The sequence below is a fragment of the Oryx dammah genome, unplaced genomic scaffold (assembly GCF_014754425.2).
Source record: "Oryx dammah isolate SB20612 unplaced genomic scaffold, SCBI_Odam_1.1 HiC_scaffold_4, whole genome shotgun sequence".
Lineage (NCBI taxonomy): Eukaryota > Metazoa > Chordata > Mammalia > Artiodactyla > Bovidae > Oryx > Oryx dammah.
In genome coordinates, this window is record NW_024070188.1 from 48477822 (window position 1) to 48500131 (window position 22310).

At 42.5% G+C, this 22310-nt stretch overlaps 1 protein-coding gene across 1 annotated transcript; it reads right to left on the bottom strand.

Moving 5' to 3' along the window:
* Positions 1 to 4246: 4246 nt before the first annotated feature.
* On the bottom strand, positions 4247 to 12019 carry PNRC1 (proline rich nuclear receptor coactivator 1). The gene is made up of 2 exons (XM_040238812.1): positions 11292 to 12019; positions 4247 to 9033 (listed from the first exon to the last, which is right to left on the bottom strand). The coding sequence occupies exons 1-2, from the start codon at positions 11835 to 11837 to the stop codon at positions 8590 to 8592; spliced, it is 990 nt and encodes a 329-aa protein (XP_040094746.1). The 5' UTR covers positions 11838 to 12019; the 3' UTR covers positions 4247 to 8589.
* Between the last annotated feature and the right edge of the window lie 10291 nt (positions 12020 to 22310).

The following is a 22310-nucleotide window of genomic DNA, read 5'->3' on the forward strand; positions in this document are numbered from 1 at the left end:
CCTGTTTTCTTAGTTTTAAAATTCAGGGTGTGGTTTCAAAGATCACATGATTTACAGTAACCTAAGAAATATTTAAAGAGACTGGACTGAGTGCACAGTGACTAGGACCCTTGGAAGGCTGACTGAAAAGGGAAATCTAACCTTTGATAATCCTTTTGTTCTATTAATGTGAGAGCCCTTAATATCTGGTCACTTTAGGGGTAATTTCAACGTTGAAAGGGACTGTTAACAGCCATTATTTTATAGCAAGAAGATCTCCCAAATTGTAGATCTCTCCAAGATTTTGATAGGAAGAGCCAAAGGCCTCTGGTTCCATGCAGCCACGCAGAGTGAAATAAAGATCTTCCTGTTTAGAGCTTACTGTTGGAAGGCAATTTGAGTTCAATTAAATCAAACATTTCCATGTCAGAAATAATAAAAAAAAGTCACCAGAATGTGTTCATCCTGCCATCTTCTCAAGATTCTAGATGGGTTTGTAATTCGGCTTTGACAACTAATCAGGTTAATTTCTAATCTTAGAACAAAGGAACTATCTGTAATAATTTAGGAGTAGCTTGAAGGATCCTGTGGACAGAGAAGCCTGGCAGGCTACAGTTCAAAGGGTCACAAAGACACAACTCAGCACAAAGCATATGTAAATTCGGGGCATCCCTTGTGGCTTAGCTGATAAAGAATCTGCCTGCAATGCAGGAGACCTGGGTTTGATCCCTGGGTTGGGAAGATCCCCTGGAGAAGGGAAAGGCTACCGACTCCAGTATTTTGGCCTGAGAATTCCATGGACTGACCTGCTTTCACTTTCACTTTTATCTGGTGGCTCAGTGGTAAAGAGTCTGCTTGGCAAGCAGGAGATGTGGTTCAATTCCTGGGTTGGGAATATCCCCTGGGGAAGGAAATGGCAATCCACTCTAGTATTCTTGCCTGAGGAATCCCATGGATAGAGAAACCTGGTGGGCTACAGTCCCAACATGACTTAATGACTAAACAACAAACTACTTTAGAAAATGAATTCTAAAACCTTGACAATGAACCCTCAGTAAATTTAACACCTATAAATCTTAAATTGTAATTCACAAGTTTAGTTTTGGCAAATACAATTCTTGGGTGTTGGGAATATTACTCATGCTTCTTAGCATATTCTATTTAGAACTCCCAAGAAAATTGCAAAGGATATGAAAAGTAATCTGAAAACTGTCAAACAATCTAATCCAAGAGATTTAAAGAAAAAGTTTAATCCAAGCATAAAATAGATTATCCCTAACTCTTAAAACTTCATCCATCCCGTACCTTCAGAGAATCCTAAAATTTTCAAGAAAGTTTCTTTCAAAGATTAATTTTTTATGAGTTTATAAAAAGCAGTCTATAAAATGTACTCTCAAATTCCCTTTCAGATACAAAAACAAGTGAGCTGAATTACACATGGTGTGTGCTTACAGTTCATTTCATAACAGACATACTGTTTACCCATTTGGAAACTTTTGTAAGATTTATGGATTCAGGAGAGGAATAAAGTACAAAAGAACAACTTGGAGGAGTTACCTCAGGGCTAGAAGAGCAGGCTTGTGATTTTGTAATGTTTTCATTCAGCAGTGTCCTTCAAAATGTTAAATATATAGAGGAAGATGATGAGACTGTCAGCCTTTCATACCCACGTGTAAGTACATCTGCTTGACTCCCTCAACCTGAAGCAAGTATCAGCTGCATAGAGGGCATGGGAGTCTGGAACTTCCACCCTCCAATAAAGAAAAACGTATTCAGCAATAAAATGGGATGGTCATTAGAATGGGTAAGATTTACAAAAAATTATAGTATTAGACCAGTTTTACCCAGTTTGAAATTCAGAAAAGGGAAAGAAACTTTGTTCCTCCTTTTCAGCAACCGGCTCCCTGCTGTTTGTTTTTAATCGAGAATTTAGTATTAGAACCATTACTAATGGACTTTTACAGGTCAGTAGTAACCGTCATTTAATACTATTTCAGAGGAAATACTTTTAAACCATATACTATCATAGATGAAGTCTAGAGTCTATAGGAGGCAGAAAGGATGAGGTCAGGAGTACTGGTAAAGGTGCTAACCTAAGGAGGGGAAAAGGAGAAAATACAGGAGGACAATACTTGTTTCATATTCATGTTGTAATTAGGGTTTTTGTGCAGTTACCATGGCTGTACCTCTTGGCCTGACCTGACCTTACTTGCTCTATATTTCCACTTGGATATCCTACACAAATCTCAAAATTCAACATGCAAATCAAAATTACCTTCCTCTACAATTCCAGCCCCTTCCAGAGTTCCTTAATTCCTGGCTTTATCTTCCTAATAGCTCAATTTTAAATTATATCTTTTTCTTACACTTCATTCAGTTTCTCGATTCTGAATTCTACCTCCAGAACATCTCCCAAATGAGTCCACGCCTCAGTATAACCTCCAATAATGTCCTTTAGGCTTTTAAACTACTGAATCCTCAAAGGAGTACGTCAAGGCTGTATATTGTCACCCTGCTTATTTAACTTATATGCAGAGTACGTCATGAGAAACGCTGGACTGGAAGAAACACAAGCTGGAATCAAGATTGCCAGGAGAAATATCAATAACCTCAGATAGGCAGATGACACCACCCTTATGGCAGAAAGTGAAGAGGAGCTAAAAAGCCTTGATGAAAGAGGAGAGTGAAAAAGTTGGCTTAAAGCTCAACATTCAGAAAACGAAGATCATGGCATCTGGTCCCATCACTTGATGGGAAATAGATGGGGAAACAGTGGAAACAGTGTCAGACTTTATTTCTGGGGGCTCCAAAATCACAGCAGATGGTGACTGCAGCCATGAAATTAAGAGATGCTTACTCCTTGGAAGGAAAGTTATGACCAACCTAGATAGTGTATTCAAAAGCAGAGACATTACTTTACCGACTAAGGTCCATCTAGTCAAGGCTATGGTTTTTCCTGTGGTCATGTATGGATGTGAGAGTTGGACTGTGAAGAAGGCTGAGCACCGAAGAATTGATGCGTTTGAACTGTGGTGTTGGAGAAGACTCTTGAGGGTCCCTTGGACTGAAAGGAGATCCAGCCAGTCCATTCTGAAGATCAGCCCTGGGATTTCTTTGGAAGGAATGATGCTAAAGCTGAAGCTCCAGTACTTCAGCCACCTCATGCGAAGAGTTGGCTCATTGGAAAGGACTCTGATGCTGGGAGAGATTGGGGGCAGGAGGAGAAGGGGACGACCCAGGATGAGATGGCTGGATGGCATCACGGACTCGATGGACGTGAGTCTGAGTGAACTCCGGGAGCTGGTGATGGACAGGGAGGCCTGGCGTGCTGCGATCCATGGGGTCGCAGAGTCGGACACAACTGAGCGACTGAACTGAACTGAATCCTCAAGTGGCTTTCATGTCTTAAGCTCTCCCTTTCCAAACTATACTCCATCTTTTCACGTTTTCTTTTAGAATCTTATTACCTTGTTCATAAACCTCTGATGACTGTCATGCTTATAAAGTTGAAACTCTTAAACGTGGAATTTAAAGCCCTTCATGTTATTACCCCAATACACCATTCAAGACTCAATCTTCCGACTCTGCACTTCTCAAGCTACTGGGTAGTTCACATCTTTTCATATAACACTGCTAAAACTTTTACCTCTGACAGTTATTCAGCTTTTCTTTGCATGTCATACTATTTTAAGGCCGCACGCAATATTCCTTCCGTTGTGTCTGATCACCAAGGAGACGATCCCTACTCTTTCTGTAGTTAGTAACCACCTGTTGGAAGACGTAGTGACTTGACTTGTTTTTACCTCCTCTAGTAGGGTGTAGGGTACAGGGAATGCAGCTTGTATTTTAGTTACAGTGGCCGTTTCTTCCTCACCCACCTGTGCTGCTAACTTTTCGTTTTGCCAGTTATCCTTGTACAGTTGAGCCCTGAGCAACTCATAGGTTGGGTGCACCTTGCAGCTGAAGGAAACATGATATAAGTGATGGTCTGTTATCAGTGATTCCTCCATATCCAAGCTTCCACATCCTGGGATCCAGCCAACTGCAGATCATGTAGTATTTAATATTTAAAAAATATGTGTGTATAAAGTGGACCTGCTCAGTTTGAACCTGTGATGTCCAAGGGTTAGCTATCTCCTGAACATACTTCACACTTAACCCCACACACTCCGTAGACACGCTGCTCAAAACTGACACAAAAGAACAGGTATTTCAAACAAAGAGGGGAGTAGTGGTTGAAGTTTTTATCCAAGACAAGGACTCTATATTAGTTTCATTGTTAGGATTTTTATTATACGGAGAAATGTGCATATGCACATAAATGAGCCATTTGATGGAATCATAGACTTTAAGATTTGGGAGACTTCAGAACTCATGTAGGCCAATTAGTGGTAACATTTACAACATACTGTTTTAAAAAGCTAAACTTGGTGACTTAACAATTGGGCAAATTTTTAACTATGGGCTTAACTCCTAAAATGAATTTCCCATCTGTAAGGAAGACATCTGCATTTATGTGAGCAGCAATGAAGACTCATACAAAAATGCCAGTATCAAATAGAAGTTCCTTTGCATCTTCCTTTCTAGAACTGATTGCTTAACGGAGAAAGTGTCTGTTGCTCAGTCACGTTCGACTCTTTGCAACCCCATGGACTGTAGCCCATCAGACTCCTCTGTCCATGGGATTTCCCAGGCAAGAATACTGGATAGGTTGCCATTATCTTCTTTAGGGGATCTTCCCAACTCAGGGATTGAACCCTGGTCTCTTGCACTGCAGGCAGTTTCTTTACCATCTGAGCTACCACAGGAACTCAGTGAAAGGGTTAGTCGCTCAGTCGTATCCAGTTCCGACCCTATGGACTCAACTCAAAATTAACCCACCGCCTCAATCACAAAACCAGCTTCCCCCACAGAACACTTGCCTTGCATTTTTGGGTAATCTCAAACCACTGAATGTTTCTCCCCAGCACTTCTGGAGGAACCAGGAATAAATAGGGCAGAGGTTGGTGGCTTTGAGCTATGACAGCCCTTTTCCTCCCCAGACATTGAAATGTTTTTGATAACATGCTGGGAGCTGAGGCATCAGAGGGGTCTAGTTTATCCACTACACTCATGCTGCTACTGCTAAGTCACTTCAGTCGTGTCCAACTCTGTGCGACCCCATAGATGGCAGCCCACCAGGCTCCCCCGTCCCTGGGATTCTCCAGCCAAGAACACGAGTGGGTTGCCATTTCCTTCTCCAATGCATGAAAGTGAAGTCGCTCAGTCATGTCTGACTCTTCGCGACCCCATGGGCTGCACCCTACCAGGCTTCTTGGCCAATGGGATTTCCCAGGCACGAGTACTACACTCATAGTTCCTCAATCCTCATTTCCCTGTCTTGGGTGGATGTCCACTGTGCCCGCCTTACCAGGCCCATGCTCGGCCCTGGTGCTGAGGGGCAGAAGCACTGGGATGGGCCTGGATTTTGTTCCTTCTCAACACCAAAATTGAGTCAGGGCTTTTAATGAAGGCAGGTGAAGACAGAACAAATACTATGGGTTTTTAACTAGTTTAAAAACCAAATACTAGGCAAAAGAAATACAAGTGGTTTTAAGTACAGTGTAACTGGATCCCATTCTTTTCCCACAATTGTACTAGTTTTATAATTTGTGAAGGAAAGGGGTATAATAATGCCTAGAAACCTGAAAGCTGGTTAAGAGTAAAATGTAAATTACTTGATAATACATTCAGATCTTCAAATTTATAAACTATACTAAAGTTTGTATTTTAACTTAAAAACCACCTTTAAGTTTGAAAAGAATGGCTCCCATCAATCTTTTAATATTGTAATTTGGTCTTTTATTACTTTTTTTCCCTTTCTCATTCTGCAAGGACACAGATTACTTAGCACCAAGATTAATGCAAATAAAAGCAGCCTTCTATATTGTCACTACATCAGTGGTATGAGCTGAATAAACTCAGTATCAAATTGTACAAATCTACCTAAAGACACTTCACTATAAGATTCTAAACCACATATATGTTTTATAGGGGAAGTGCCACTGAATAGAACATTTTCCCTTCACACCTTTTACCCCTTTGCAATTTTAAACTAGGCCATTAGTTAAAATTTAGGTCTGTAGCAGAAAACTGCAGTGTACTTTATACCCCCACAAAACAAATTACACGAACATTGGGAGGAAATGTTTCAAGAAACTCCAATAGGGGAAAAATAATTGTTGAATAATTAGGCTGCACTATGGTCTGAATTTTTACGTTGAAACCCAGCCTCCAAGGTGATAGTACTAGGAGGTAGAGACTTGGCAGGTGATTAGGAGGGCAGGAACCCTCATGAATGGGATTCATAAAAGGGAGCCCAGAAAGCTCCCCCACCCGTGCCATGCGCATACAAAGCTCAAGGTAGCCTGCCGTGAATCTCACGCGGGCTCCCGGGCATGCTTACGTGCCAACTCACTTCAGCCCTGTCCCGATTCTTTGCAGCCCTATGGACTGTAGCTCACCAGGCTCCTCTACCCTTGTGATTATCCAGGGGAGAATTCTGGAGTGGGTTGCCATGCCCTCCTCTAGGGGATCTTCCTGACCCTGGGATGGAACCTCCATCTCCTGCATTGGCAGGCACACTCTTTACCACTAGCGTCACCTGGGAAGCCCTAGACACCAAATCTGCTGATGCCTTGATCTTAAGACTTCCCAGCCTACAGAACTGAGAAATTCTGTTTATAAGCTACCCAATCTCTAGTATGTTACAGTAGTCTGAAGGGACTAATACTCCTAAATAACTTTTACTGTAAAACCAAAACTATTCAACTTAAATTTGTTGACACCTTCTCACTAAATATATCTGTAGTCTATTTCAACCACTTTTCAAACTATAAAATTTATATTTCCTTTATAAAATTTATATTTCAAACTATAAAATCTAGCCATCTTCTTTACCAGTGTATTAACACTCCTCTTGGCTAAAAGAAAAAAAGTCTTTACAAGGTTGAAAGTGCACTTGTATCTTAGTTTCTCTAAATGCTTTTTAAAAATCTAGCTACATATACCTGTATGTAAATTAAGTGTAACTTTCTCTAAATTCATAAAAACAAGGCATCAGTGCCAAAGAAAAATAGCTGGATGGGTTGTTTATAAGTTGTAAATTCTTAAAGAGATTTTGTGGTGGCAGTAACAAGTGATCATGCCATCATGGCACTGCTTATCAAGTCAATAGGATTCTAAAGTTAGGTCCTCCCTTGTGTGAACCAAAGGATCCAAGAAATTGAGACTTATGACTCATTTTCCCCCCTTAGGATGGTAGCACCTTTCTCATCTATACTGTTTTATAAAATCATATATAACCTTTTAACAACTTTACATTTTCACATGTCTAAATATTGACCAATTACTCATTACCACTTTTTCCTTTGTACTGTTTGGGATAACCTTGGCTTTGTATAATGAAAAGGGAAAAGTTGTGTTCTAGAATTTCTTATTGGAATAGACCGTATACACTATTGAGTAGAAGTTTGAATTTTAAAGTAAAAAACACATATGCTACAGTAACTTCAAGCAAGCTTCAGATTCCAAAATCTCCATCTATTAACATGTTATATTTGCTTTGATTCAAGTATCCCATTTAGTATCAATATACTGATTTTGAAAACCAGTATACTGAAAATTTGAAAACCAAACAAGCGCCATTTTCCTTCATTCTAAATATGGTAAGTCAAATGGTACTTTACGAAAACCGTTCGAAAATAACAACATTCTAAGCTATAAACTAAATCAGCTACACTTTTGCCCACCACCATTTCCATTCGTAAAATAGGGAATTCCTCCCCTTAGAGGTAGTAGTGTTTTAGACTCTCCAAATTTCAAGAGAACATACAATTAGTATAAACATTTAGCCAGTGAAATGGAAAGTTAAAATCCATCTCCTAGTTACACATTCAAACATGAAAAACAATCACACACAAAGAGTCAAGACTTAAAAGGGGGGGGCCAAATTATTATTATTGTTTTAAAATTTGATTACAACCGATTTTGTTGGCATTAAAATTTTAAATTTGAATGGATATAAACCAAAAAACCAGAAATTAAGTTTGGTAAAAATGGGAATAGAAGTTTTCCAGTAATTACAGATTAGAAGGCAGAAATCAATTTAGAGAAACATAGACAAATCCTATGTTTACAATGATTGTGCCACAGATTTAACTTCAGTAGTGCATTAGTAAACTGTTCACATTGAGATCTTCACCTTGAGATTCAACAGCTGTTTCTTGAAAAAAAATCTCAGTACCTTGTGCAAATAAATCGGTCTTATATGTGCCTTAGCACACTTAAAATTTCTCCACTGTATATATACAAAACACCTACCATCTGGGTAGGGCAAAATACATACTTTCATAACAAAACTATAATGTACCTCTCAAGTATGAACAATATACACATAATACATGGTATACAATATTTACAAAATATAAAATATAATACAAGCTGTTTGTAACTTTTTAAACTCATCTTCTGCCCTTGTATGTTACAACAAGGCAATTTCCCGTTTCTGTACCACTTCTTTTCAAGGAGTCCAGGGATTTTGGAAAAACTGTTTTACATACATACTGAGGTCTAAGTCTGAACTTTTAGGAGAGTTTTTAAGTGTACTGCCATCAGCTCCCTATTTTGGTTGGAATTCTCGATGGTGGTTCCCATCCAGTGACTAGGAGGCTTTGGAAGAACACTAGGAGATGGTGGATCACTAAACTTTGCCCCAGCATAATTCTCCTTTTGGCTCACTTCAGTTAGAAATGATGATTTCTTCAAATGCTTATTTTTAATATTCTCAGTATTTTTAAAAGGCTTTTTTTCCTGCTTCTGAATTATATCAGATGAAACAGAATCCTGCCAAAAGTTATTTTCATTTCGTTTTGCAGAGGTGATCTTGGTTAGTGGTAAGTTATATTTGTTTTTCTGTCTGTTTATCTTTGGTTGTTCACACAAGGGTATACCATGAACAAGCTGGCCGTGGGGAATGGCAATTTTCTCCGATTTTCCCATCTTTGATTTTAAAACCTACAAAGACAAGGAACATAATAAAAGTGAATACAGTCTCATGATAAAAAAAAAGCAGTCATGAACCTCACCATATATCTAATATTTATTTTTTTAAAAAGTTCTCCTGGACTTTCATTCACTATCTTGATTAAATGTGCTTGCTGCACTTCAGCACTGATGTCCAAATACGCACACATCTAATTTTACCATGAAAATAGTTAAATCACTGTTACCAGTGCAGTGTATGAGCTGATTCTAAAACATACAGTAAAAGGCCCAAGAAAACCAAGTTCACCTTTATGGAAAGAAGATAATGAGCTCTCTTCCAAACAAGTATGCCAACCTCTTCCTAACAAAGGTCAGTGTTCTTACAGTAGGAGTTTTCCAAGAGAAATTTTCAAATGCTTCGGCAGATTAGAAAGAAAAACTATGTTAACAGATACACTATCTACCTTGTAAGACAGGTACTTTATAAAATATTTCAGAATAAAAATCTGATTAGCAGGAGCCAGGAAATGTGAGGAGTGAGGAAATGTTTTGACAATGGTTACTAAGTATATACATTAAAAATTATCTCCTGGCTTCTGAAAATAAAATTTCAAAAATTTAAATACTAAAAAAACTCTATCATCCTTTCCACTTTTATACTTAATGGTAAAGGCGATTTCTGCCTGCCCCCTACTTTCTGATTGCTTCAAGAACTTATCACTTTCCTAACTCAAGTGATCCTTATAGGAAGCGATGAGAGGATGGAAAGACAAGATATCTATTAGATCACTGTCCTTTCAACACTTGTAATGTCGTAGGTAAGTAGGACACAAATAGAAAGCCAGAGCACAAGCTAACATAACCAAGACAAAAGTGGTAACTGCAACAGAGAGCACCCAGGTTTGAATATGGTTCTAGAAAAAGTAATCTTACTAAGTATAAAAGCTCGTTTTTACATTATCACTTCTATGTTTCAGAAGAGCCATGGAAGTGTAAGACGCTCAGTCGTGTCCCACTCTTTGCGACCCCACGGCCTGTAGCCGGACAGGCTCCTCTGTCCAGGAGATCTCCCAGGCAAACATACTGGAGTGGGTTGCCATTCCCTTCTCCAGGGGATCTTCCCGACCCAAGGACTGAACCCGGGTCTCCTGCACTGCAGGCAGATTCTTACCGTCTGAGCCACCAGGGAAGCCCATGGAATTGCAACAAGAACCTATACTAAATTTTTAGGACTCACGGCGGACAAATTTAATTTTTGCAAGGGCACAGCTAGATAACCTGCAAGTCTCTTAAACATTCTTTCAACAAATGGCAGTAACTTATTTTCATTATTACGAAAATCTTTGAAATTAAAGGAAAAATGTCTTATTTCGATGTAAATGTTACCTTAGCGACTCAATACCATCTAAGTTTTAATCAGTTTTATCCTAGTCCTTTAACAGCAACTGGGCATCATAAAGTCAACTGCTAACTTTTCTTTCGAAAACTTCATCCTTCTGGGCACAACACTACGTTCCATTAAAGAAGCCTGGCACAGCATACATAGTGGGGATGGTTAAAAGTAAATTCCGTTCACCTGATAAACAGAGAATTATCGCTTCAAAGAGACAACCCAACTCTACTGTCGCTCCTGCCAACTTTCAAAGTTGAAAAGTACAGCTAAGTAGGTCGGCCCGGCAAGGAGCTGCGCCCCAGTTGGACCGGCGCCCACCAGGCACCTCACAACTCAACAAAAAGCCAACGTAAGCGAGCGGCTGGCGGCCCACTGAGAACATCACCTAGGGAGGCGAAAGGCCGTAAGCGCGTCCCGACCGGTTTTGGCGCTAGCAGCGGTCGGGAAGCCGCCGGCTGGCCCGCACCCCGGCTCTCCATCGGCGCCCGCTCGCCTCCTTCATGGGCGCCGAAGCGCTTCGCACGTAGCGCGCGCTGACGTCAGCTTCCCGCGGGCTACTTCCCTCCCCCGCCCCCCGCGCGCCCGGAACGCCGAAACCCCCTGGAACGCCGCCAGCCTTCTAAATCCGGGCTGTTGCTGGGGCGCAGCGGCTTCTCTCATTGGACGGCTCCCCGGAGCCAATCAGCGGTGCCAGCGCAGGCCTCCCCCCCTCCCCCCAGCAAGAAGGGAGCCGGCGTCACGGAAACTTCCCTCCCGAGTAAACAGCCGCCCCTCGCACCGGCCCCCGCCCCCCTCCGCGACCCCACGGCGCAGGGCCCCAAACCTCGGGGCCCGGCTGTGGCCGTATAGGCCGGAACGCCAACGGTTCCCCCTCCGTCTCCCTCGTGGCCTTTACCTCTCTTCTAAACGAGGGTTGGCCGGGCGCCGCAGGCGGCAGCGGGCCAAGTAAAGGGCTCGCTTCCTCAGTTCGGGTTGCGGTCGTAGGAGCTGGGACCCAGGCAGCGGCCTGGGCCTGGTCCGGGACTTGCTGCGCTCCACCATGGCCCGTCGCGGGACTCCGCCCGCCCTCCAGGCTCGGCCGGTGCTGCTGGTACTGGTGGAAGCGGCTGGGGAGCTGCCCCGACGGGCTGGTCCGCACCTTCTTCTTTCGTCGCTTCTTTGGTGCCGCCCGAGGGGTGCCCCCCGCCGCGGCGAGGCTGCAGTTGGGAAGAGGTGCTGGGGCGCGAGGCTGGGGGGTCAGACAGGGACCGTCTCCCCCTAAGAAGTGAGGAAGGAAGAGAGTGGGAGGTAGCGCCCGGGGGTCCGGGATCCGGGGTAAAGGCGGCGGAGCAGTGGTAACCATCGGGAGGGCGCCGAAGTAACCGCGGGTGGAAAAGCCCATGGACGCAAGGCGGCCGCCTAGAACAAGCGGCTCCCGCTGTGGGACAGAAACGACGGTCATAGCGCTGAGCGGAAAAGTGGCTCCGCAGGAGTAGGAGCTAGTGAGGCCACAGATCACAGGGCGGCGGTGGTGGCGGCTGCTGCTGCTAAGAGAGCCGGAGTGAATCGCGGAGCATGGCTCGGGCGGTGGCGGCGCAGCAACAAATATCCTCAGCCTCCGCTCTGAGTGTTGTTATCCGAAGCTCCGCCCTGTGCCCGCCCACCTTCCTGAGAAAGCCCAATCAGAATGCGACAGAGCTGGTCACGCCCATAAGGCTCCACCTCCACCGCCTGGAAGAGACACACACAAACAACCCGCTGCTGCAGCCAGGCACAAAGAGCGCGCACTGCGCAGGCGCTGCCAACGGGCTCTTTCGGGAAGAGTCGGTCCCGCGAACAATGAAGTTCCGTTTCAGCCCCACCTGCCCCACCCCCCTATCCTGACTCCTCCTTACTTATCCTTGCACTTTGCCCTGAAAGCATTGATCAGATAGCCAGACCTAGGCTGATTTGGGCGTTGGGGTTGGAGGCGGGAACCAGGGAGAAAGACTCGGAAAGCTTCAGGACCACTGACGCCTACTCCCCAGCCACTGACCTTGGGGAAGTATTTATTTCAAGCCCAACATTGTGTGTGTGTTTAAGATTTCAGAGTACGTTGTAAGAGTTTCATTCTTCGCAGTCGGAAAACCAGTCCACATTTACATTTAATGAAGTGTGGCTCACGTTTTTTCATTAACCTGAGTGAGAAACGCTGCTCATTAGCCATGGTAATCGGAATAAAAATTGAGTGACTCCCTGAAACTGACTTCTTAATGTATAAAAAGTTCTCCATAATCCGTAATTGCGAAATGGAAATGTTACCGCTTTCATATGGTGGGACTTTGGATCGCGAAACAGTGCTTGGTACTGAGAAGGAAGCAGAGGAGGAGGGATGTGTCTCAAAGGGAGAAAGTGAAACAGTTCTGCAACACACTGCATTTTACTTGCTCTGTGTTGATAGAAATTCGTCATCTCCCCGTACTGCGCTCACACAGAAAGAATTGTGGCTATTTATCTAGCACTTATGTACCTTGACCTGTTTTTTACATAAATTATCTCGTTTGAACCTCGAAAGAACTCTAAGGAATTTTATCGCTATATTTTATCGCTAGTTTACAGGAGAGAATACAGGGTTGAAAGTGAAAGTGAAGTCGCTCAGTGTCCGACTCTTTGCGACCCTATGGACTGTAGCCTTCCAGTCTTCTCCATCCATAGGATGTTCCAGGCAGGAATACTAGAGTGCGTTTCCCTTTTCTTCGCCAAGGGATCTTCCCGACCCAGGGATCAAACTCATGTCTCTTGCCTTGCAGGCAGTCTCTTTACCCTCTGAGCCACCAGGGAATCCTGAAAACAGGCTTAGAGAGGGAAAAAGTACTTGTCAAATGTCATACAACAAGCAAGTTAACAGAATTTGAACTCCAGGTCAGGCAAGACTAAAATTTTAACACCATCGTACTGCTTGCAACACTAGATTATAGGTTATTAGAATACCACAATAATCTTTTAACTTCTCTGTATCTTACCACCCTTTAACCAGTATTCTTCAGCTTTGTGTGCTTGAAAAGTATTTTGTGATTGATAGCAGAGTCGAAGAGAGGCAATAGTCAGAATGATGCTTCCCAATAACTTTATATAAACTTTGTGAATGCTACATTTCATCATTTTTCATTGCTGTTCGCGTTTTTTGCTGGATTTTACTCATTTTTGTGTTTCCAACACTTACTACGTAGTAAGTGTTCATGATCATGGGATGAATAGGAGTCATATACTTCCAGTCCTGTAAAAGATCTTGTTGTTTAGTCGCTAAATTGTGTCCAACTCTTTTAGCGACCTCACGGACTGTGTAGCCCACCAGGCTTCTCTGTCCATGGGATTTTCTAGGCAAGCATATTGGAGTGGGTTGCCACTTCTTTCTCCAAGGGATCTTCTCCATCCACGGATGGAACCCATGTCTCCTGCACTGGCAGGCGGATTCTTTACCACTGAGCCACCTGGGAATCCCTGTAAAAGATTTTGTTGTTAAAGATCTTAGAGAGCCTTTCATTGAAGGTCTCTAAACTGAAGTTGGGTTTAAGATCCAAGTAAAAAATATAGCCTAGCAAGAGCTGGTGGGAAAGAGGGGACAAAGATTGTGGAACCTGTAGAATGAGCTAATTGTTCTTTTGTTTTTTGTAAGAGTTTCTACTTTTTCAAAGCACTTTTTCATCTATTATCATTTAATTCTTCAATCCTTTAAAGAAGATATTCTATCTACTTGTAGATGTAAATGATACATAAAGTCTCTAAAGATGAAGTGAGTGCTGAAGAATTGATGCTTTTGATGTGCTGGAGAAGACTCTTGAGAGTGCCTTGGACTGCAAGGAGATCAAACCAGTCAATACTAAAGGAAATCAGTCCTGAATATTCATTGCAAGGACTGATGCTGAAGCTGAAGCTCCAATAGTTTGGCCACCTGATGCAAAGAACTGACTCATTGAAAGAGACCCTGATGCTGGGAAAGATTGAAGGCAGGAGAAGGAGACGACCACAGAGGATGAGATAGTTGGAGGGCATCACCGACTCGAAGGACACGAGTTTGAGCAAGCTCTGGGAGTTGTTGATGAACAGGGAAGCCTGGGGTTTCTTTCAGTTCACGGGGCTGAAAAGAGACAGGACTGAGCAACTGAACTGAAAGATAAAGTAACTTGCCTGGGGGCCACATGCCCTGAGGTGTGGTGTTGTTCTGTCTTGTCCAACTCTTTTCGACCCCGTGGACTGCAGCACCTCAGGCTTCCTGTGCACTCTAGAATACTGGCACATTGTTTAGACTTTTAGACTCTCACATTAATTAGACATACTGATATATTTTTCTGTTAGTAAACAGTGTTCTTAAGTATTACAGAACAGTTTTAAACAACAAAACAATTTGAAGAGAAAGGCAGAGGATCACAGAAAAGGAGCAGTTACAAGCATTTTGCAGTTTATCAAGGTTTGAGAAAATTACCTCTTAAAAAGAAAGAACACTGAATACATTGTTGTGTTTCTTCATTGAGAAATTCACTCAGATTACCTAAAGTAATGAGGTATCTGTTTTAATGATACAAACACAGTCATAAGAAAGATAAGAAAGTGTGAAGTCACTCGGTCATGGTCCGACTCTGCGGCACCATGGACTGTAGCCCACCAGGCTCCTCCATCCATGGAATTTTCTCAGGCAAGAGTACTGGAGTGGGTTGCCATTTCCTTCTCCAGGGGATCTTCCTGGCTGACCACATATCAGGCCTCATAGGATCCTGCTGCTGCTGCCACTGCTAAGTCGCTTCAGTCGTGTCCGACTCTGTGCAACACCACAGACGGCAGCCCACCAGGCTCCCCTGTCCCTAGGATTCTCTAGGCAAGAATACTGGAGTAGGTTACCATTTCCTTCTCCAGTGCATGAAAGTGAAAAGTCAAAGTGAAGTCGCTCAGTCATGTCTGCCTCTTAGTGACCCCATGGACTGCAGCCTACCAGGCTCCTCCATCCATGGGACTTTCCAGGCAAGAGTGCTGGAGTGGGGTGCCATTGCCTTCTCCCATAGGAGCCTAGGAAACCTTTATACCCAGAACTCATGGGAAGAAGAGGAATTATGGTATAGTGCCTAAAAGATCTGGAATGAATAAACTCAAAATTTCTTCAGCATCCAGCGCAAACCTAGAGAACTAGGTTTATTTTGTGACTCCTAAACAGAAGACGTTTGCTTGTTCTAATGTTCTGTCAGCTCCGTGATTTAACTACTCTGTGCTTTTGTATATTTCTACCTGTACTATCACTGGCAGTTAACACACTGTTTATCTGAAGTTCAAATTCCAGAGGGAAACTGATTGGTCCAGTTTGGATTGGTTCTCACTGGACGACTGGATGATTCATCACCATCATCCTGGTTCAACAGAACTTTCTTACTAGATCAGATCTCCTCTGGGCCGCTCCTGCCAAAAATGATGAGCCAGGATAGTGAGGCACTTTCTAAGGAACGATTTAGGACCAGTTTAGGAACTATGGGCATGACAAGCATTGATAGGCTTGGCCAGCCCAGTATTTTGCATATCCTATTTTCCAGGCGCTAAACATCCCTCTGTTTGGATGCATAATTCCCAGAAATTCAAGGGAAGTGAGAGAACTTATGGAAACTCTGGAAATCTCTGATTTTTCTGAGAAAGTTGGATTTCTAGCAACATTGTCCCATCATGCTTGCTGAAGCGACAACTGGCTAGAGCTGAATAGAGGCTGCCCTTTAAAAAGGCTGCCTGACTTTCAGAATGGGAGAAAATAATAGCAGTGAAACAACTGACAAAGAATTACTCTCCAAAATATACAAGCAGCTCATGCAACTCAATACCAGAAAAACGAACAACCCAATCAAAAAGTGGGCCAAAGAACTAAACAGACATTTCTTCAAAGAAGACATACAAATGGCTAATAAACACATGAAAAGATGCTCAACACCACTCATTATTAGAGAAATGCAAATCAAAACCATAATGAGGTATCATCTCATGTTGGTCAGAATGGCCACCATCAAAAAGTCTACGAACAATAAATGCTAGAGAGGATGTGGAGAAAAGGGAACCTTCTTACATTGTTGGTGGGAATGCAAACTGATACAGCCACTATGGAGAACAGTGTAAAGATTCCTTAAAAAACTGCAAATAGAACTAACATATGACCCAGCAATCCCACTGCTGGGCATACGCACCGAGGAAACCAGAATTGAGACACATGTACCCCAATGTTCATTGCAGCATTGTTTACAATAGCTAGGACATGGAAGCAACCTAGATGTCCATTGGCAGATAAGAAAGTGTGGTACATATACACAATGGAATATTACTCAGCTATAAGAAGGAATGAATTTGACTCCATTCTAATGAGGCAGATTAAACTGGAGCCTATTATACAGAATGAAGTAAATCAGAAAGAGAAACACCATTACAATATATTAATGCACATATATGGAATTTAGAAAGATGCTAACAACAATCCTATATGCAAGGCAGCAAAAGAGACACAGATGTAAAGAACAGACTTTAGACTATGTGGGAGAAGGTGCGGGTGGGATGATTTGAGAGATTAGCATTGAAACAAGTATATTACCATATGTAACATAGATGACCAATACAAGTTAGATGCATGAAGCACTCAAAGCTGATGCTCTGGGACAGCCCAGGGGGATAAGGTGTGGAGGGAGGTTGGCGGGGGTGGTTCAGGATCGGGGGACATGTGTGCACCCGTGGCTGATTCATATCGATGTATGGCAGAAGCCATCACAATATTGTAAAGTAATTATCCTCCAATTAAAACAAATCAATTTAGGAAAAAAAAAAACCAAGGGCTCTATAACAACCTAGAAGGGTGGGTTAGGGAGGGAGATGGAGGAAGGCTCAAGAGGGAGGGGACATATGTACTCCTATGGCTGATTCATGTTGATGTTTGGCAGAAACCAACAAAATTCTGTAAAGCGATTATCCTTCAATTAAAAAAATAAAAGCCTGCTTGTTCTCATCCAGATCATTTCACTCCTTTACTTCCCTGACTCTTTAGGCAAAAAAGCTTGAAGTTCCTCTAAAAACAGATTGGAGGCAGTGAGACAAATGGCAATAACTTACCTGTGAGGCACCTGAGGACTTGGACTAAGATAGTTCAGAGGAAATGGAAGGGTAGACCTGGAAATAAAAGCCTGAGGCCTGGTGACTGAGCAGGGAGACCGGGCATGGTGGGGAAGATGAGGAAGAGGAGAGGTAAGGAGAAGGGAGACTGGACAGGATGCTCCCTGACTTCCCAATCTGGTTGATTTGGAGAGAAATAGTAGCTTGACAGGATTGTGAAAATCCAGAGGGGCAATTTGAGGAGAAAATATGATTGTTGGGGTTTAGTAAGGTTTTATTTTTGATGTTCTTCATTTCAAAGCCGAATGAATTAAAATTTTTGTTTTGTTTCTTATAAACAAAAGAACCCAAAATAATTAAGTTGCTTTTTGTAAAATTTGCCTATGAACCCCTTATAGAAAAAGTGTTCTTACTTTTGTTCAGTAAAAACATGAAAATCCACTTTTTAAATCAATCTGGTTATCTTTGCTTATTTCATTTGACATTTCCAGAAAATACTTAGGCTACTTCCAGAAAACTTAAAATAAATTAAGGAAAATGAATAGAAATATACCCTGTCAAATCGCCTTTATTTTTCAGGTCCCCGAACGGTCAATTCAATCTTATCCTAGTCAGCTAAAATTCCATGAAGAAAATAGCATATCTCATTTCTATGAAATAGTGCAATGCCCCAATTTTTACTGTATTTGAACTTAGGGTGAGATCAGTTCAGTTCAGTCACTCAGTTGTGTCCGGCTCTTTGTGACGCCATGAACCATAGGACGCCAGGCCTCCCTGTCCATCACCAACTCCCAGAGTCCACCCAAACCCATGTCCATTGAGTCGGTGATGCCATCCAACCTTCTCATCCTCTGTCGTCCCCTTCTCCTCCTGCCCTCAATCTTCCCAGCATCAGGGTCTTTCCAAATGAATCAGCTCTTCACATCAGGTGGCCAAAGTATTGGAGTTTCAGCTTCAACATCAGTCCTACCAATTAACACCCAGGACTGATCTCCTTTAGGATGGACTGGTTGGATCTCCTTGCAGTTCAAGGGACTCTCAAGAGTCTTCTCCAACACCACAGTTCAAAAGCATCAATTCTTCGGTGCTCAGCTTTCTTTATAGTCCAACTCTCACATCCATACATGACCACTGGAAAAACCATAGCCTTGACTAGATGAACCTTTTTGGACAAAGTAATGTCTCTGCTTTTGAATATGCTGTCTAAGTTGGTCATAACTTTCTTTCCAAGGAGTAAGCGTCTTTTAATTTCATGGCTGCAGTCACCATCTGCAGTGATTTTGGAGCCCCCAAAATAAAGTCTGTCACCGTTTCCACTGTTTCCCCATCTATTTGCAATGAAGTGGTGGGACCGGATGCCATGATCTTAGTATTCTGAATGTTGAGCTTTAAGCCAACTTTTTCACTCTCCTCTTTCAGTTTCATCAAGAGGCTCTTTACTTTTTCTTCACTTTCTGCCATAGGGTGGTGTCATCTGCATATCTGAGGTGATTGATATTTCTCCCAGCAATCTTGATTCCGTTAAGGTGAGATAATAAAGTAGAATTTCAGACTCAAGGCCTCTTTCAACTCTGTGATGGTAAAAGGTTCCAAAATGAATCTGTTTTAGAGAAATACTCTTGATTTTCAGGTCTAAGTTGGATTGTGTAGAGGTTTTTTTTTTTTAGTTTGTAACCCTAGAGCACAAGAAGAAAAATGAAGTTTGGCCAATTATTTTTCTATTAATTTTTCCTAAGAAAGAAGATTTTCCATGTCCTTACCATATCCAAAAAGATTTAAGATTTGTCTGAAGCATCCAAACCAGAATTGCCTCAGTTATCTTTACTGTGTCCTTATTCCATCCTTGGAAATTTAAGATTTGTATAAAAAAATGAAACTGACTGTCCCTGAGTTATATCTTTTTTTTTTCTTTTTATATTGCTGAACACAAAGAGGAAGACCAAAACAATGTTTGAATTGCAGAGCCAAAGAAAAGCACAGAGGAACTCAGAATGAAACTGATATTGATATTTTACCAAGTTTTCTTCAAGATATTGATTATGACTTTCAGCCAAGTATGACTCATTGCTGTAATCTAACATGATGTCATCAGCCTTTTGAATTTCAGGAGAGAGATGAGAGTGATCTTTCAGCAAAATTAGTAAGTTAAGCATATTACAGTTATTCTGCATGTATATAAGTGCATATGTGATTAGCTTAAATACTGACAGCAAAGATTCTTTAAGAGCTATCCCAGCCAGATCATCTCATAAAGATGTTCACTAGCCAGTAATTCATGCCATGTACACTGAGTTTACCATCAGCTTTTTGCTATACCCTAAAGTGCAAGCAGTCAGGCAAGGATCACCAGAGAAACGAATAAGCAGGAATAAAAGGAACTTGCAGGACATAGAAAATGTAGAAGAAATTAAAAAAATTATTTTTGGTTGTGCTGGGTCTATGTTATTGTGCATGGGCTTTCTCTAGCTGAGATATTCAGTTGTGTTGTGGAGGCTTCTCATCACGGTGGCGTCTCTTGCAGAGCATGGGTTCTAGAGTGTGGGCTTCGGTAGTTGTGGCTGCTCCTTGGCATGCGGAATCTACCAGGACTAGGGATGGAAGTCATCATTCCATTGTCTTCTGGCTTCAAGCTGATATTTCAGATACTATTCTGATTTCAATACTTTGTATAGGACTTGTTTTTTCCCTGCCTGATGATATTAAGAGGTGGGGCTTTTGGGGGTAGGGGGTGATACAGTCATGTACTTGGAGCTCTCATGAATGGGATTAGTGCCCTTGTGACAGTTTGCTTCCTTCTCTCTGCTCTCTACCAGACGAGGATACGAGATGGCAACCCACTCCAGGACTCTTGCCTTGAAAATCCCATGGACGGAGGAGCCATGGACGGATGCTACAGTCCATGGGGTAGCAAAGAGTCAGACACGACTGAGCCACTTCACTTTCATAAGTCAGAAGAGGGCTTTCCCTAGAACCCATCCAGGCTGGCACCCTGATATGAAACTTCCTGCCTCCAGAACTGTTAAGCGTCTGCCTGCCGTGCGGGAGACCCGGGTTCGATCCCTGGGTTGGGAAGATCCGCTGGAGAAGGAAATAGCAACCCATTCCAGTAATCTTGCCTGGAAAATTCCATGGACTGAAAAGCCTGATGGGCTACAGTCCATGGGATCGCAAAGAGTCGGACACGACTGAGCAACTTCACTTTCACTTTCCAGAACTGTTAGAAAGAAACTTCTGTTATTTATAACCACCGGTGTATGCTAGTCAGTCAGTCCTATCCAACTTTTTGCGACCCCATGGACTGTAGCTTACCAGGCTCCTCTATCCGTGGGATTCTCCAGGGAAGAATACTGGAGCGGATTGCCATTCCTTTCTCCAGAGGATCTTCCTAACCCAGGGATCGAACCCAGGCCTCCTGCATTGCAGGCAGATTCTTTACCATTTGAGCCACAGGGAAGTCCTTATCTACGGTACTCTGTTATGGCAGCCCAAACTAAGATACCTCCCAAACTATCATTCAAGCATAAAGGCACAATAAAAGCTCTTCAAATACAGAACAACTTGTGAAATTTCTCCCATGCATTTTTTTCTTCAGGAAGCTACTAGAAGAGGTGCTTCATTGAAGAGAATAAACCGACAAAGAGGAAGTCATGGAAACTAGGAAACATGAGAGCCCACACCAGAAGGAGTAGAAGGAATTTTCAGGATCAGGGTGAGAGGTGAGCTCAGGGCGATAGCCGTATTGTGGCCTGGAAGGCAAGACACTCACCATGCAGCAGGAAGGTGGATGACTCTGGGGGGAGGGGAGGACTTCTAAGAAAAAGGTGAAATTGATAGAGTCCTCAGTAAGTTTGAAGGAATTGAGAAGAGATGTACACTTTTGGCAGAGAGTTTGGGGACTAATAAATGCTAGGTAAATGGGCTTCCCTGGTGGCTCAGTGGTAAAGAATCTGCCTGCCAATGCAGTAGACTCAGGTTTGAGCCCTGGGTTGGGAAGATCCCCTGGAGAAGGAAATGGCAATGCACGCCGGTATTCTTGCCTGGAGAATTCCATAGACAGAGGAGCCTGGTGGGCTACAGTCCATGGGGTCCCAGAAAGAGTCGGACATGACTTAGTGCCTGAACAGCAACAAAAAATGGAAAAAGAAACAAGGAAAATAAAGTCAAGGGAGGAGCAAGGCAATGATTAAGAGAAAAAGCCCAAGCAAGAGACTATATTCATAGTAAAACTGGTTACATGTAAATACATGTTAAAAAGAAACAACAAGCCCTGAAGTCACTGTGGTAAATCACACCAAGACTTAATACCTAACCTAATGCAGTTTTAACCTCTCCCAGAAGGTTTAAAAACCATTGAGTGTGAAATTTCCTGGTAGGACTAGTGAGGTAATCTGCCTATGACGGCCCCCCCTTCCTCCCAGGGAGGGTGATGTTCTTGAAATAATCCACTCTTGTAATTTCCTTGTCCCACCCTCTTTCTGCTATAGAAACCTTCCATTTTACACAAACTCCTCCGGAGCACCTCAGGAGTCATTTAATAAAGCCAGTCAGGGACTTCGCTGGCAGTCCAGCTGAAACTCTCCCTTCCAATGCAGGGGGTGCAGATTCCATCCCTGGGTGGGGAGCTAAGATTCCACATCCCCAAACACCAAAACGTAAAACAGAAGCAACACTATAACAAATTCAATCGAGACTTTAAAAATGATCGCCATCAAAAAATCTTTTAAAAAATAATAATAAAGCCAATTAGACCTTTAGATTTACTCAATCTACTTTTGTTTTATAACATGACAAATATTAATAGAATTCAAACTTAAGATTTAACCATATTAAGATG